We start from the raw sequence: 17,820 nt of genomic DNA on the forward strand, positions 1-17,820 counted from the left end.
TCTCTAAACCTAAATTAAACTGCACTATGTTCGTCATCTTGACCACATAATTTAGCAATAAATTTCACAGCTTAATAGTTCCTTGTGTGAAAAAGAAAATCATCTATAATTTGTTTTCAATCTGCTGGTTGTTAGTTTAACGGTGCGCCCTCCTATTTAAAAGTTCATTTAGCAAACTACTCTGTGCTGTAGAGGATAAAATATTCCAGTATGAATCCCAGATTGCTTTACATTTATTCCACGGAACATATTTGTTTGCATCCATCCCCGATCACTTCATTGCCAATGGTGGAGAATTCCAGTTGGGTCCAATCCAACAAGATACACTTACAAGTGATCAAAAATTTCTTACATAAAAACACACTTGCATATTTTTCTCTAACATTTGGAAGGCCTGCCACCTCACAAATAAAATAAAATTTTAAGTCTTTATCAAACATCTCCATTTTTGTAGATTGTTCTGCAGTTTTTATTCAATAGTGATGTTTGCACTCTCAGCTGGATTCGAGATTTCCCCTTGATGCAAAACATTTTTTCCTCACTTCTTTTATTTTATTTAGCTAGTTAAATTTATTTACTGGTTGATTGTCCTTATTTGGCATTTTCTTCATGTATTCTTTAGCAGCAAGTGATCCATTAAAAAAAAAAAAAAAAAGAGACTCGTGTTCCAAATAATTGTACGTTAAAGAAAGGAACAGCCTCAAAGAGTGGAGTGGAGGAGTGGCCTAGTGGTTAGGGTGGTGGACTTTGGTCCTGGGGAACTGAGGAACTGAGTTCGATTCCCGGCACAGGCAGCTCCTTGTGACTCTGGGCAAGTCACTTAACTCTCCATTGCCCGCCGCATTGAGCCTGCCATGAGTGGGAAAGCGTGGGATACAAATGTAATTAAAAAAAAAAGAGCTCCAAACCCAAAAGTTTATAGAGCTAAACGTGATCACAAAGATCTACTTTTCATCATCGGCTAAACAAATCTTCCTACAGTCTTCAATTATCAAAATGTTTATAGCCTTATCAGTCATCAAATCTAATATATATAATCCAATATCCATGGAAAACATGGTGCTGAGCTTATCTAAAAGTCAGCAGGTATAAAGAGCTGCCTGCGACTCCTTGAGACAGTCTCCTTCCTCCCGGGACCAACGTGGCCAACGTTTCGCTTAGCTGCTTCAGGGTCCAAACACCAGGGAAGTGCAGGGTAGTCTCACTTCCTCTCCCAGAAGGAGACTCAGTCCCAGCTTTCCTTGCACCTGCATGTGTCTACTTCTGGGAGAGGAGGCGAGACTACCCTGACCAGCGTGTTTGGACCCTGAAGCAGCTAGGCGAAACGGCTGGTCAACGTTGGTCCTGGGAGGAAGGACATTGGCTCAAGGAGTTGCAGGTAGTGTTCTACACATGCTGACTTTTGGATAAGTACAGAACCATGTTTTTCACGGACGCTGGATTATATATTAGACTTGATGAATGATAAGATTGCAAACATTTTGATAATTGAAGACTGTAGGAAGGTTTTTTAGCCGACGATGAAGAGTAGATCTTTGTGATCACATTTAGCTCTATAAACCTTTGGGTTTGGAGCTCTTTGAGGCTTTTCCTTTCTTTAACATATAATTATTTGGAACACAAGTATCTTTTTTTTATTAGTGGATCACTAGTTTTGTAATATTCTTTATACTGAAGTTGTGATTCCACACCCATTGTTTTGATATAGTGGATTCTTTTTCATCTGCATTACCAATAGTGCGTGCAGCGCTTCTGACGGACTTTTTTTAAATAGTCTTTTTAAAGACTACCACGTTATTTTTGAAGAACCAACCTCATTGCTATTTAGCAATTCTCCGTGCAAGAGGTCAGTGCTCCTCACTACATTACACATTTTTTTACAACTTCTTTCACACTTTATTAAGTGGTAAGTTTTTCTCTCCATTTTTTCTTCATATCGCCTGATAGACTGCTGTAAGATCTTCAGAGGATTTCCATCATCATTGCTCTGCAGCACTCTGCACAGCAGACTCCTGATGCAGGCCTGACGGCCGAAACACGACGTTGTGTCGAGTCTTCAAACCTTCAATAAAGTTTTTTTATTTAAGAACATCCTCCAGTTTCTGGTATCCTTGGTCGTACTCCCACTTTTTGCACATTATTCTTTAGCAGCAATACATCAAAGATTAAAAAAAAAAAAAAGATAAATTGAAAAATATACCTCTTTCTGTCCTTTTGACAAAGGAATTATGGTTATCCAGTGATTGCCCCAGCTTCTTCCAAAAGATATTATCTTTTTTCTTCATGACTATCTCCACTTTTCCCACTGTTCCAGAGACATGTACTGAAAAGAAGTAATAAATGTTTCCATTCATATATAAAGGTAATGAACAGACATATTTGCTAAAATTCAAGCTCGATTTATCAACCCTTGCTAGGAATTATGAACAATAAAAATATTTGTGGTTTCATTATCCTGATATAAAATGTACATGATTAAAACTCTTCCTTAAAACATGCATCAATCAAACAATACTTTTAAGAAACTTAAAACCTGATTTTGTAAAGATCACCTAAATAGGCAAAGGAATATAAAACCTAAGAAAGTTTTGTAAAACATCAGTGTTACATGAAAAGTAATGCCTCTACCTCCATAAATTTTGTTTAAAAGAAGACAAAAAATGAAAATAATACTTGAAACTTGCTCTTTTACATAGAAACAGAGAAAAATATAGGCAGATAAAGACTATTTAAGGGCTCATTTTCAAAGCACTCAGCCTTCCAAAGTTCCATAGGTTGGAAGGCTAAGTGCTTTGAAAATATGCCTTTATATGGCCTATCCAGTCTGCCCATCCATGTCATCTATTCTCCCTATCACTCCCTTAGAGATCCTATGCACTTGTTCCAAAGCTCTTTTGAACTCATAAGTACATAAGTAGTGCCATACTGGGAAAGACCAAAGGTCCATCTAGCCCAGCATCCTGTCACCGACAGTGGCCAATCCAGGTCAAGGGCACCTGGCACGCTCCCCAAACGTAAAAACATTCCAGACAAGTTATACCTAAAAATGCGGAATTTTTCCAAGTCCATTTAATAGCGGTCTATGGAGTTGTCCTTTAGGAATCTATCTAACCCCTTTTTAAACTCCGTCAAGCTAACCGCCCGTACCACGTTCTCCGGCAACGAATTCCAGAGTCTAATTACACGTTGGGTGAAGAAAAATTTTCTCCGATTCGTTTTAAATTTACCACACTGTAGCTTCAACTCATGCCCTCTAGTCCTAGTATTTTTGGATAGCGTGAACAGTCGCTTCACATCCACCCGATCCATTCCACTCATTATTTTATACACTTCTATCATATCTCCCCTCAGCCGTCTCTTCTCCAAGCTGAAAAGCCCTAGCCTTCTCAGCCTCTCTTCGTAGGAAAGTCGTCCCATCCCCACTATCATTTTCGTCGCCCTTCGTTGTACCTTTTCCAATTCTACTATATCTTTTTTGAGATACGGAGACCAGTACTGAACACAATACTCCAGGTGCGGTCGCACCATGGAGCGATACAACGGCATTATAACATCCGCACACCTGGACTCCATACCCTTCCTAATAACACCCAACATTCTATTCGCTTTCCTAGCCGCAGCAGCACACTGAGCAGAAGGTTTCAGCGTATCATCGACGACGACACCCAGATCCCTTTCTTGATCCGTAACTCCTAACGCGGAACCTTGCAAGACGTAGCTATAATTCGGGTTCCTCTTACCCACTCTTACCCACTCAGATACTGTTTTCATCTCCACCAGGAAGCTATTCCATGAATTTACCCTTTCCATGAATACATATTTCCTCAGGTTACTTCTAAGTCTATCCCCTTTCACCTTCATCCCATGCCCCCTCATTCCAGAGCTTCCTTTCAACTGATTCGCCTTCTGTGCATTTATGCTGCATAGATATTTAAATGTGAATCATATCTCCCCTCTCCCGCCTTTTTTCCAAAGAATACATATTGCGATCTTTAAGTCTGTCCCTATACACTTTATGATGAAGACCACTGATCATTTTAGCAGCCTCCCTCTGGACCGACTCCATCCTCTTTATATCTTTTTGAAGGTGAAGTCCAAAATTGTACATAATATTCTAAATGAAGTCTCACCAGAGTCTTCTACAGGGCATCATCACCTCCTTTTTTGTACTGGCCATTCCTCTCCCTATGCATCTAAGTATCATTCTATATTTCACTATCGCCTTTTCTACTTCTTTGGCCACCTTAAGTTCATCTTACACGATCACACCCAAGTCTCGCTCCTCTTTCACACACAAAAGTTCTTCACCCCCTAAACTGTACCGTTCCCTCGGGTTTTTGCAGCCCAAATGCATGATCCTGCATTTTTTAGAATTAAATCTATGCTGTTTTTTGTAGATGACACGAAGATAAACTAAGAGTGGATACCATGGAGAGAGTAGAAACCATGAGAAGAGATCTCCAAATATCAGAAAAGTCAAAGGTCTGGCAGTTAAAATTTAATGCAAATGACAAAATGCAAAGAAGTGCAGAGTGATGCACTTGAGCAGCAGAAATCCAAAGGAGATGGTACCAGACAGGAGGAGAGAGATTGATCAGCACAGCCCAGGAGAGGGACCTTGGGGTGATGGTGTCCGAGGATCTCAAAACAATGCGACAAGGCGGTGGCCATGGCCAGAAGAATGCTAGGCTGCACAGAGAGGGGTATAACCAGCAAGAAAGGAGGTGTTGATGCCAAAGTACAAGTCATTGGTGAGGTCCCACTTGAGTACTGTGCTCAGTTTTGGAGGCAGTATCTTGCAAAGGACATAAAAAGATAATAAAGTGGCTCAGAGGAAACCAATAAAAATGGTATGGGGTTTGCGCCACAAGATGTACGAGGACAGACTTGATGAAGTGAATATGTATATCCCTGGAGGAAAGGAGAGAGAGAGGGGGGGGATGATATAATACAGACAATCAAATATACAAACCTTTTCCAGAGACCGTAAGGTGGTAGAAGTAGAGGACATAGAAACATGACAGCAGATAAAGACCATATGGCCCATCCTCTGTAACCCCTAACTCTTCCTTTTCCTAAGCGATCCCACATGCTTATCCCATGCCTTTTTAAATTCTGAAACAGTCCTCGACTCCACAACCTCCACCAAGAGGCCATTCCACACTTCCACCACCCTTTCTGTGAAATAATACTTTCTTAGATTACTCCTAAACCTCTTCCCTCTTAACTTCATCATATGCCCCCTCATTCCAGAGCTTTCCTTCAGTTGAAAAAGGCTCACTTCCTGTACATTAATGCCCTTGAGATATTTAAACGTCTCTATCATATCTCCTTTCTCCCTCCTCTCTTCCAACATACACATGTTGAGGTTCATAAGCCTGTCCCTATATTTTTTGTGCTCAAGACTACTTACTAATTTTGTAGCCGCCCTCTGGACTGACTCCATCCTGTTTATATCTTTCCATAGGTGCAATTTCCACAACTGCACGCAGTACTCCAAAGGGGGCCTCACCAGAGACTTATACAATGGTATTATCACCTCCTTTTTCCTGATGGTCATCCCTCTTTTTATGCACCCAAGCATCACTCTGGATTTTGATGGTCACTTTTTCCACCTGTTTGGAAGCTTTTAGGTCATCATCCACAATCACCTCCAAGTCCCGCTCTTCCTTCGTACACTGAAGCACTTCACCCCCTATACTGTACCGTTCCCTCGGATTCTTGCGACCCAAGTGCATGACCCTGCATTTTTTAGTATTAAATCTTAGTTGCCAAATATCGGTCCATTCCTCCAGCTTTGCTAGGTCCTTCCTCTGTCATTCACACCCTCCAGGGTGTCCACCCTGTTGCAGAGTTTGGTATCATCCGCAGACAGACAAACCTTACTGGACAGCCCTTCCACAATATCGCTCACAAAGATGTTAAAAATAGCCGGCCCAAGGACCGATTCCTGTGGCATTCCACTGACAACATCTCTTTCTTCAGAGCAAGCTACCCTCTGTCTCCTTCCATTCAACCAATTCTTAACCCAATCAGTTACTCTAGGTCCCATACCGTGGGCACTCCATTTATTTATCAGTCGCCTGTGCGGAACCATGTCAAAGGCTTTGCTGAAATCCAAATATACCACATCAAGCGCCCCTCCCAACTGTTTGGTCACCCAGTCGAAGAAGTCAGTCAGATTTGTCTGACACAACCTGCCACTAGTGAAGCCATGCTGCCTCAGGTCCTGCATTCCATTCAGTTCGAGAAATCTCACAATCCTCCACTTTAGTAGCATTTCCATTAGCTTACTCACCACCAAGGTCAGACTGAAAGGTCTGTAATTCCCAACCTCCTCCTTACTTTCACTGTTGTGCAAAGGGACCACACTCGCCCTTCTCCAGTCCTCCGGGACCACTCCAATTTCTAAGGAAGCATTGAAAAGGTCAGACAGCAGAGCCGCCAGAACCTCTCCAATTTCCTTGAGCACCCTCGGGTGTAACCCATCAGGCCCCATTGCTCTACTTTTAGTTGAGCTAGTTCCTCACGAACACAGTCCTCCATAAACTGGTCTTGGTCTACCATATATCCATCCCGTTTAGCCTTTGCTTTCTGCAGCCCTACTCCCGGCCTTTCATCCGTGAACACAGAGCAGAAATAACTGTTAAGTAGTTCGCCTTTATCCTTATCTTCCACATATTTCTCTCCCTCAGCTTTGAGCCTCACAAAGCTATTATGGCACTTCCTCCTGTCACTTACGTATCTGAAAAAGGTCTTATCCCCTAATTTTACCGTATTAGCTATCTTTTCTTCCATTTGCAGCTTCACTTTCCTGACAGTTTTTCCAGCTTCTCTTCGCTTATCCAGGAATTCTCACCTACCTTCATCTTTCTGTGTCGTCTTATAACGTGTGAAGGCTAACCTCTTTTCTCTTATCTTTTCAGCTACTACGTTCAAGTACCAGAGTGGCCTTCTTTTCCTCTTACTTTTATGCAGTTTTCTAACATAAAGATCATTTGCCTTTAATATAGCTCCTTTCAGTCTTGTCCATTGCTGTTCTACATCCTTCAGCTGTTCCCATACTACTAACTGTTTCTTGAGAAATTCCCCCATATCGGCGAAATTAGTTCTTTTGAAATCCAGGACCTTCAGTCTCAAATGAGCCCTCTCCCCTGTTTTAATACTGAACCACACCATTCGATGATCACTAGATGCCAAATGGTCTCCCAACTTGACGTCAGAAACATTCTCTTCATTTGCAAGCACCAGGTCCAGAATAGCTCCATCCCGCGTTAGTTCCATTAGCCACTGCTGAAACAATTCTTCCTGTAGGGAATCTAAGATCTCTTTGCTTCTAGACGACCCTGCAGCAGGGACACCCCAATCAACATCCGGCATATTGAAGTAATCTATCAATAGTACTTCCCCTTTCCTAGCGTATCTTGAGGATGTCTTCAATTAAGTCCTTGTCCATTTCCTCCGTGAGGGTGACCTGTATATTACTCCGATACAGGGGCGTATCTGCGTGGGGCCACAGGGGCCTGGGCCCCCGCAGATTTCGCCCTGGACCCCTCTACCGCCATCAACCCTCCCCCGCTGCCGTTGTTTACCTTTGCTGGCGGGGGACCCCAACCCCCCGCCAGCCGAGGTCCGCTTGCCGCCTTTAAAGATATTTCTTCAGCTGGCGGGGACCCCAACCCGACATCTTTAAAGTTCTTCTTCAGCCTCCGTGGCCGTGCTGTAGTTGATAGCTGTTCAATCCAGTTCGGCGTCTGACATCCCAGCACGTTGTCCTGCTCGTACAACGTACTGGGACGTCAGACGCCGAACTGGATTGAACAGCTATCCACTATAGCACAGCCACGGAAGCCGAAGAAGAACTTTAAAGATGTCGGGTCGGCTGGCGGGGGTTGGGGTCCCCCGCCAGCTGAACAAATATCTTTAAAGGCGGCAAGTGGACCTCGGCTGGCGCCAGCAAAGGTCAGCAACGGCAGTGGGGGAGGGCTGGCGGCGGGGGGGGGGAGGGTGGAGAGTCGTTGGTGGGGGGGAATCTGGCAATGGCGGGGGGGGGTCGTTGGGGGGGGGCTAAAATGTGCCCCCTCCCTCTGGCTCTGGCCCCCCCTACCGCCGGAGTCCAGATATGCCGCTGCTCCGATATAGATACATTTTCCTTTCCCTCTTTCCAATTTAACCCACAGCGTTTCTTCCATACCCCACATGTCCAGCAGCTCCTCCCATCCATTCAGTCCCTTCTTCCTCTTCCTCCCTTGTCCAGCAGCTCTCCATCCCCTTCCGCCTCTTCCTCCCATGTTCAGCAGCTCTCTCCCTTCTATCCAGATCCCCTCCTCCTTTTCCTCCCACCTCCAGCAGCTCTCTCTCTTCCCAGTTCCCTCTAATCCCCTTCCTCCCACAAGTCCGACTGGCAAAACTATCCCCTCCCTTCCCCTCCAGCCCTCCCCCCCCCCCCCAAAGTCCAGCACTTACTTTTTAGTTCTGTCTTCCAGGCCCGCCCATCCAACATCCTTCATTGCTGCCGCTGCCTTTTCTCCCGCGGCTCCGGATACGGCCGTCCGTGAGGCAGCGATCAACGTTGCCTGCCAGTGCCTGCCCTAAAATTGTGCTTCTCCCCAGGCTCCGCCCCGCTCTTTTTTTCGCTCGTCGTGCAGTGCTGCCGTTCACAAAGGCAGCTCCGCTCCCCTCTGCCGCGTCCATCCGGCCTTACTAAACAGGAAGTGCATCAGAGACACCCCAATCAACATCCGGCATATTGAAGTCACCTATCAGTAGTACTTCCCCTTTCCTAGCTATCTTGCGGATGTCTTCAATTAAGTCCCTGTCCAGTTCCTCCGACTGTGAGGGTGGTCTGTATATCACTCCGATATAGATACATTTTCCTTTCCCTCTTTCCAGTTTAACCCACAGCGTTTCTTCCATACCCCACATGTCCTGCAGTTCCGTCACTACAATATCAATCTTAGCATATAATGCCACACCTCCACCCTTTTTTCCTACTCTGTCCTTCCTGAATAGATTATAGCCAGGTATAACAATATCCGAGTCATGGTTCTCCGTGAACCACGTCTCCGTAACCACCACTAAATCTAAGTCTGCTTCAATTATTGTAGCCTCTCGATCTAGAAGTTTGTTTCCCATACTACAGGCATTGGTAGACATGAATTGAGGTTGCAGGGGGGCCAATTCAGGAATAATATCAGGAAGTACTTTTCCACGGAGAGGGTGGTAGGTACCTGGAATGCCCTCCCATGGAAGGTGGTGATGAAAACATTAATGGAATTCAAAAATGTGTGGGATAAACACAAAGGAGTCCTGTATGGAAGGCATGAAACCAAACAAGTTAGCGGCGATTAGATGGCAACAAGTAAAGCCAGTGCTGGGCAGACTTCTACAGTCTGTGCCCTGATTGTGGCTGGACAGATTTGGATGGGTTAGAGTGGGGCTTCGATGACAACATCAGTAGTTGGAGAATAAGGCCAGTGCCGGGCAGACTTTTACGGTCTGTGCCCTGAAAATGGCAAGGACAAATCAAGATGAAGTATGCATATGTAGTATCACATCATGCCTTATGCTATGAGTTTATCTTGTTGGACAGACTGGATTGACTGTAAAGCTCTTTACCTGCCATCATCTACTATGTTAACATGGCTTAGTAGGTGGAAAAAGGAATGGAGAGCCTGTCTTAAGCAAGAAGGGAAGGGAGAGAGAGGGAAAGAAGAAGAGCAAGCAAAGAAAAGCTACGAGAATGGTATGGGATTTGCGTTACAAGACGTATGAGGAGAGACTTGCTGACCTGAACATGTATACCCTGGAGGAAAGGAGAAACAGGGGTGATATGATACAGACGTTCAAATATTTGAAAGGTATTAATCCACAAACGAACCTTTTCCAGAGATGGGAAGGCGGTAGAACTAGAGGACATGAAATGAGATTGAAGGGGGGCAGACTCAAGAAGAATGTCAGGAAGTATTTTTTCACGGAGAGAGTAGTGGATGCTTGGAATGCCCTCCCGCGGGAGGTGGTGGAGATGAAAACGGTAACAGAATTCAAACATGCGTGGGATAAACATAAAGGAATCCTGTTCAGAAGGAATGTATCCTTGGGAGCTTAGCCGAGATTGGGTGGCAGAGCCAGAGACGGGGATGGTGCTGGGCAGACTTATACGGTCTGTGCCAGAGCCGGTGGTGGGAGGCAGGACTGGTGGTTGGGAGGCGGGGATAGTGCTGGGCAGACTTATACGGTCTGTGCCACAGCCGGTGGTGGGAGGCAGGACTGGTGGTTGGGAGGCGGGGATAGTGCTGGGTAGACTTCGACGGTCTGTGCCCTGAAAATGGCAGATACAAATCAAGGTAAGGTATACACAAAAAGTAGCACATATGAGTTTATCTTGTTGGGCAGACTGGATGGACCGTGCAGGTCTTTTTCTGCTGTCATCTACTATGTTACTATCTTGGGGGAGGGAAGTGAAAGTGTGCACAGAGAGAGATTGACTTGAGCACAAGGGGAAACAGAGAAACAGTATGTGCCTGACCGGGAGAGAAGTGAGAGAGTGGGGGTCCTGTGCCAAGGGTGAGGAGGAAAGAGGAGAAAGTGCCTGGGTCAGTTTGGGCGGTGAATGCTGAAGCCTTTGTAAATGTTTAGAAAGTTCCTGCTAGTTAAACCAGAATACTGGACGAGTTGTTTTATTGCTGTACTATGCCTTAAATCATAATGCTTTTCATAAGAGCAGATTATAACATTTAATTAAAACTTCTTTTTTTTTTTTAAACTAGAATCTCAAGGTACAGAGAGAAAAGGTCACGTATTCAAAGTCATGCGGTACTGAAGCTATTCTTGGCTTTATTTGTGGTTGCAAGATCTGTTTCATATTTCACCATTCTCTCATAAACAATGTTTTCGATTAGAGCCAAGCTAAGCAAAGGTAGCAGTGACCTTGTGATTGTGGAAACAGTGCTACTGAGGTACACGAGCACCAGCTCTTAGAATGCAGAAGGAACAAACCATACCCATACAACTGAGAGCACTTCTTGGATTATATCCTGGCAACAGATAGATAAAAGGCACCAAGAGGGCTTAAAGGTACGCTGAACCCAGGTAGTACACAGAGAGTACTTTAAAAAAGTAGCCCAGCAGGGAAACAGCTATTTACTACAGACTACTTCTATTAAAGTAAAAAGCACAATACACAAAAACTGTCAGATGATACTTCACCTTCAAAAGCTAGGCAGACAATATGCTAAAACAAATTGTCAGTAAATACTTTATACGAGAAGACATGCATAACCTGGGAACGTACTTTAAAGTAATGTTCATTCTTTGTAAAACACCTTTTTCCCATCTTGAACGTACTGAGTAGATTTTTAAGAACTGTAAAATACATTGTGTGTTATCTCCGCTTGCAAACCATTACACTGCTTTTGACTCCTAACTCACTTACCTTGTCCTTTATCCTCACCTCTTTATTCCCTTACCCTTAATTGTTCTGTCTGTTTACCTGTCTTATCTACATTGTAAGCTCTTTGAGCAGGGACTGTCTTCTGTGTATGGTGTACAGCGCCGCATATGCCTTGTAGCGCTATAGAAATGATAAGTGGGGGAGTGGCCTAGTGTTTAGGGTGGTGGACTTTGGTCCTGGGGAACTGAGGAACTGAGTTCGATTCCCATTTCAGGCACAGGCAGCTCCTTGTGACTCTGGGCAAGTCACTTAACCCTCCATTGCCAAATGTAAGCCACATTGAGCCTGCCATGAGCGGGAAAGCGCAGGGTACAAATGTAACAAAAATAAAATAGATACTATTGGAGATTCTACATGGAATGTTGCTATTCCACTAGCAACATTCCATGTAGAAGGCTGCGCAGGCTTCTGTTTCTGTGAGTCTGACTTATGTGCAGGACGTCAGAAGCCTGCGCAGCCACATTGGTGATCTGCAAGGGCCGACTTCTACATGGAATGTTGCTAGTGGAATAGCAACATTCCATGTAGAATCTCAAAGAGTAGCAACGGTGGAGGAGTGGCCTAGTGGTTAGGGTGGTGGACTTTGGTCCTGGGGAACTGAGTTCGATTCCCACTTCAGGCACAGGCAGCTCCTTGTGACTCTGGGCAAGTCACTTAACCCTCCATTGCCCCATGTAAGCCGCATTGAGCCTGCCATGATTGGGAAAGCGCGGGGTACAAATGTAATTAAAAAATATATATATATATATATAATATATATATATATATAGGAGGCAGTATGACCATCGCTGGCTAGATTAGACTAGAAGCTCTTGTAGGAGCATTTTTATCACTGTCTGAATGTTGTGCTGATCTTGGCATCACGGCATTTGTCTTCATCTGTTTTCCATCTTGAGATATGGTGAAATGCTCAAATACAGCTTGAAAGATTCTTTGATATTATGAATTTATATTAAAAAAAAAACAACTTGTCAAACAAAATTCCATACTGCAGGAAAAGGCTGGAAGGAAAGTGTCTGTATCCTAGCTACTGCTCCTGCTTCCCCCTGTAGCCTACTGGCTCTGATCAATAGGCTGTAGAGAAAGAAGGGAGCTGCTGCAGACTATGGGCTGGAGGGAGAGGAAGAAGCTTCTGTAGACTAGGATAAAGACATTTCCTGCCTGCACTGCCAATGGGGAGGGGAAGCGTTGCAGACAGACACTGTAGAAAGGAGAAAGAGAAATCAGTTTTACATGTGTTGCCAAAAGTAAAATGTTAAACAGTTAAGCTGAAAAAGTCAGAGAAACACCGGGGAAACGATACTACTGCTGTGAAGGGCTGAAAAGGGAAGAAAGGATAAGTAAGGGGGAAAAAGGCTGGGCGTGGAGAGAAACAAACAGCCTATGAAAAACTTGGAAAAGGGAACATGGGCTGTAAGGGCAGAGAGGAAGAAAAGCAGGCAGAATGGGAGCACCAGCTGCAGAGGGAAAAGAAGCTGGAAGATATGGAGAGTGCACAGGTGGGAATGGGGAACGAGGGGCTGAGAGGCTGTGTGTGTGTGTTCTCCAGGTTCTCATGAGGCTGCACTAACCTTTAGGCTACTTACTGTACTCCAAAGAGATTTTCAGGATTCTCAGCTGGTGGAATTCTGCTACCTTTTCTTGGCTATGTTGTCTTGCACAGATTGTTACCTGAGCCTGTGACAGACACCTTTATTGCTGGCCAACACTTTTTAGAAAGATATATACAGCGTTAAATAAAAATTGATGATCTCCAAAGTTTACTTACCAGCAATCTCTTCTTTAACTGCATGGCTCAACTCTAAAAAATGACACCAAACTGGTATTACTGGATTTTGAAACAACATTTTAGACTTTATTTTCATGATTTTCTACTTCGTGTACAGGGTAATAGAGTGAAAGCAAAGAACACATTTTTAGGGGAGGGGGGGCCGCTCCTCTGGGCACTAGCTCAATCAGAATTGGCCTCTACTGGACTATGTCACCATGGAGCTTACCTTCAAAACTACCTGCATATTTTACACAATTTTATTTTCATCTTCACAATTCAACCTTTCACTGCAGCATGAACCAGTGGCGTACCAAAGGGGGGGCGGTGGGGGCGGTCTGCCCCAGGTGCACGCCGCTGGGGGGTGCCGCGGCGCGCACCTGTAGGCTCCGAGTTCACTACGCTAACTTCGCTGCAGTTCCCTCCGCCCCGGAACAGGTTACTTCCTGTTCCGGGGCAGAGGGAGCTGCAGCGAACCAGCGGAGTTAGTGTAGCGAACTCGGAGCCCACAGGCGCGCGCCGCGGCACCCCCCCTCCAGCGGCGTCCACCGGGGGGGGTATCATTTCATGGGGGGGGATGCGCTGCACCCGGGGGGGGGGGGGGCGCATCAGCGATCCGCCCCGGGTGTCATCGAGGCTAGGAACGCCACTAGGTGTCAGCAGTGAGTGATAGCTGCAACTCTCCAGAGCATGCCCCAGCTGGCCCAAGAAAGGCATGAATCAATTAAATATCCCAAAAACGCTTATCATGCAGGGGTTTTCAAACCATTAGCATGTACTCAACACAAAGAGAATCTTAAATAATGTTACATGGGGGGTGTTATTGTTTGGAGAAGGGAGGTGGGGCCAGGGGGGGAAATTTGTGGGTTAAAAAAATGTGTTAATAAAATATGGAGGCTGGTTACATTCTCATTATTTCTATTGAGCTGTACAGATTGCTGCAGGTTATTTTTCCATATTGTATGTTTCAATTATTGTATAACCTGTGTTTATTTAATAAACAGTCTCTACAAATTAAAAAAAATGTTACATGAAATAATTGTGAGAAAGGTCTCGGCACTGCCAAGGCTTTTCTCACAATTGCTATTTCATGTACCATTATTTAAAGGTTGCAAGAGAGGCGTGGGCTCCATCTTCTAAACAGGTGCCTAGTAATTCCTACTGAATCATAATGCCAACCCTGCAAATAATTTTTGCCTAACACTAGGTGGGTGTTAAATTTCCTGCGTTAAAGTGCATTAAGTGCAAGTTCTCACTTTAGTAAATTACTTAAGCAAGCCTGTCCAGATTAAAGAAAGCGCTTCGGGAGGTATTTGCGACCCGGTAAGACCCTTAAACAGTCACATTGGACACTCTCTGGGAGGAGATCAAGGGGCTTAACTCATCTTTAAAGAAAATTTCAGACTCTCTATAAGGAGAGATGGTGGAACTTAAAAACAATCTCCTGCAATTGTCCACTAAAGTCGAAGGTCAAAAAAATAATCTAGAAAAAATTGAGAAAGAACTGAACTCTTTTAAAGAGGTCATAACATCTTTGATTAAAGAGAAAAATGTTTCTGCTAGGAAAATGGAATCGTTGGCAAATCAACTTAAGAGAAATAATCTGAGGTTTCTGAATTTTCCAGTATCAGCATTTTGGAATTACTTAAGAAATATCTTTCAGAAGTTCTGGGTTTCACAAATGACAATTATCCACCAGTCACAAAAAAACTTATTATTTAAAAAGAAAACTGAGTGTATCTGAACAACCACCTAGAGAATCTTTAAATCTTACTGAATTTCTAGAAACATCTGTGGAATCAGAACGTGCTACCTTGTTAGTTTCCTTCGCTTTTGAAATGGACAAAATTAATGTATTACGTTTATATTTTCGTCATATGAATGAAGTTTTCATGGGGGCGAAGATAAATATTTTCCCTGATTTGTCTAGAGAGACTCAGTTGAGAAGGAAGGAACTCTTGGCCTTTAAGCCGAGAGTCCTAGCCCTAGGGGCAACCTTCTTCATTAAGTTTCCATGCAAATGCTTATTGTCTTATGAATCTAATAATTTTCTCTTCACAGATCCCAAGAAACTTCAAGAATTTGTAATTGGTAAAGAAAGTATGAGAAATCCCCCTGTAGTAGCTAATCAGATTAATGCAGCTGTCTGATTGTAATTCTAGATATCACCTCCGCTGTAGGATAACTGATTTAGTTGTATCTCTTCTTATTTTTTGCTTTAAAATTTTTTCCTGACTCTTGGATCAAGTATTGTGGAAAATACGTATTTAAAAGTTTCAATTATTGTATTTCTGTTAAACTTTATAATTTTTCAGAGATTTCTGATTTTATGTTCATTTTTTGAATGGCATAATAATTACTATAATAAAAAGATTTAAGTATAAGTAAGATCGGGAGTAACTGGATCTGTTTCTAGGTGGTAAGTCAACCAGATCAAGCATGTATTCGGGAACTTCACCATAAATGATCCTGTGAATCAAGGTGCAAACCTTGAAGGCAACTCGTTCTCTAACGGGAAGCCAATGCAATTTTTCACGAAGGGGCTTGGCAGATTCGAATTTAGATTTTCCGAAGATCAGTCTCGCCGCGGTGTTCTGGGCAGTCTGAATGCATTTAACACAGACTTGAACTAAAGTTAAATGGGTGGTAAGACCCGTGCTAGCTGTTTAATGCCGCTTAGTAAACATACCCCTAACACGGTAGCACAATGGGTGACTATCCTGATAGTTTCTAAAAATTCTGATGGATCAAATTCCACATTTGATTCCATCAAATCATATACTTGGTTAATTTTCCTTGAAGGTAAATATTAATTCAAAAAAGACCAATTCGGTATTGGGTGGAAACATTTCCTTTAAATATCTGCAAGCAAAATCTCAGGAGAAAGCAAATGCATAGAAGGAAAATTCATTATTTGAAGATTCCTTGACGTATATGAGTTTTCCAGTGCTTCACATTTGCTATGCAAGGGCAAACCATCCTTAAAAGAAGTACTGACTTCAAGCTCTCAAAGTGTTTATGAATAAGGAGTCCATGTCCTGAAATTTCAAAGAAGTTGGTTTTCAGAAAATCATACAATTACAGTACCAAATTCTTCACACAGACTCAACTCTAGTCATGGACCTCCAAATACCTGCCAAAGAAATGTCATGAGAAATATATTACTCTGCTCCCTCCAACTCCGATACAGCAGGACATGAAATTGATTCAGAAATAGGAACTAGGGGTCCAAAGAGGAGTCTCCAAAGCCAAATCTGCTACTGGACCCAAACATGGAAAGTCAAGTACAAGGATGGGGTAAGACGACATCCTAGGTTAAGAGAGACTCAAAAATTAAAGGGGGGCTCAATTTGGGAGCTGTTGGCAATATTGACATGTTTATCCATGGATTGCAGGGGAAGATGCCACAGCATCTTGCTTTTATTCTTATGCTTGCCCATACTGATAAATTATTCACAGAGTCCAAGTCTTCAAGGCAGTGGCGAACCTAGGTCGGCTTGCTGCTGCGCCCCCCCCCCCCCCCCCGGTACAGCAGCATTCGTCCCCCCCAGGGTGCAGCATGACACCCCCCCTCCCCGGCGCATCAATACCCCCCCCCCCCCCCGGTGCATTCTTGGCTGCTGGAGGGTGCAGAGAGCAGCCACGTGCCTGTCGGCTCCGCTGGCTCCCTGCGCCCTCTGCCCCGGAACAGGAAGTAACCTGTTCCGGGGCAGAGGGAGCAGGGAACCAGCGGAGCCGACAGGCGCGTGGCTGCTCTCTGCACCCTCCAGCAGCGTGCAGCCGGGGCGGACCGCCCCCACCGCCCCGCCCTTGCTACGCCACTGCTTGAAGGACACTTAGCGGGCATCATGATCGGGTCCCAGGCACCGCAGGCACCAGTTATGGATGTCTGTAAAGGACAAGGGTCTTGTTGCACTGGATACACTTCTGAAAACTAATGGGAGCTTCCTGCTGGGGCACAGTCGGGAAAACAGTCGCAGTGAAATCAAATGATTTGATTGTGAAACAATTATCCAGCTGGTAGCGGGACAAAGAAAGTACCTGCATATGTGTACAGTGCTGCATACATTTAGTAGCGCTATAGAAGTGATCGGTGGTAGTAGTGGGGGAAAAAAAAGAACTGCTGAAAACTCTAAGGGTAAAGAACCAGGGAATGATGCCACATGCAGCAGTGGCAGGACTTACAACAGCAAATTCTGAGGGAAAAAATACTTCACCAGCTAATCACAACACAAGATAAAGGAGAGCTATGATGCACATCCGTACTGCTCTGTGGAAAAAAAACCCAAGACTGGCCAGGTCTCATACAACAGCAGCAGGTGAAAAGACATGTACGTGCATGGCACCACATTTTCAAAAAAAGTTTCCAAAAAAATGAGCTGGGGTGCTTTTCCACATGGGCTCTGTTGGATGACATCACCCATCTGTAAGAATCTCATTTTCGAAAGAGAAGGGCGCCCTTCTCGCAAGGCCGCCCAAATCAGCATAATGGAAAGCCGATTTTTAGACACCCTCGCGGGGACGACCAAAGTTCACGGGGGAGTGTCGGCAGGGTAGCGAAGGCGGGACTGGGGCATGATTCGGAGATGGCCGTCCTTGG

General features: G+C 44.3%; 1 protein-coding gene across 1 annotated transcript in view; it reads right to left on the bottom strand.

Moving 5' to 3' along the window:
* Nucleotides 1–17,820, bottom strand: part of LOC115467293 (cytochrome b5 reductase 4-like) — a 178,570-nt gene that overhangs the window by 66,965 nt on the left and 93,785 nt on the right. The window contains exons 9-10 of the mRNA XM_030199138.1: nucleotides 13,221–13,253; nucleotides 2,201–2,323 (exon numbers count right to left, since the gene is read on the bottom strand). Of these exons, the coding sequence (XP_030054998.1) occupies nucleotides 2,201–2,323; nucleotides 13,221–13,253 (156 nt within the window). The remainder of the gene's footprint in view (nucleotides 1–2,200; nucleotides 2,324–13,220; nucleotides 13,254–17,820) is intronic.

This window comes from Microcaecilia unicolor, chromosome 3, assembly GCF_901765095.1.
Source record: "Microcaecilia unicolor chromosome 3, aMicUni1.1, whole genome shotgun sequence".
Taxonomy (NCBI): Eukaryota; Metazoa; Chordata; class Amphibia; order Gymnophiona; family Siphonopidae; genus Microcaecilia; species Microcaecilia unicolor.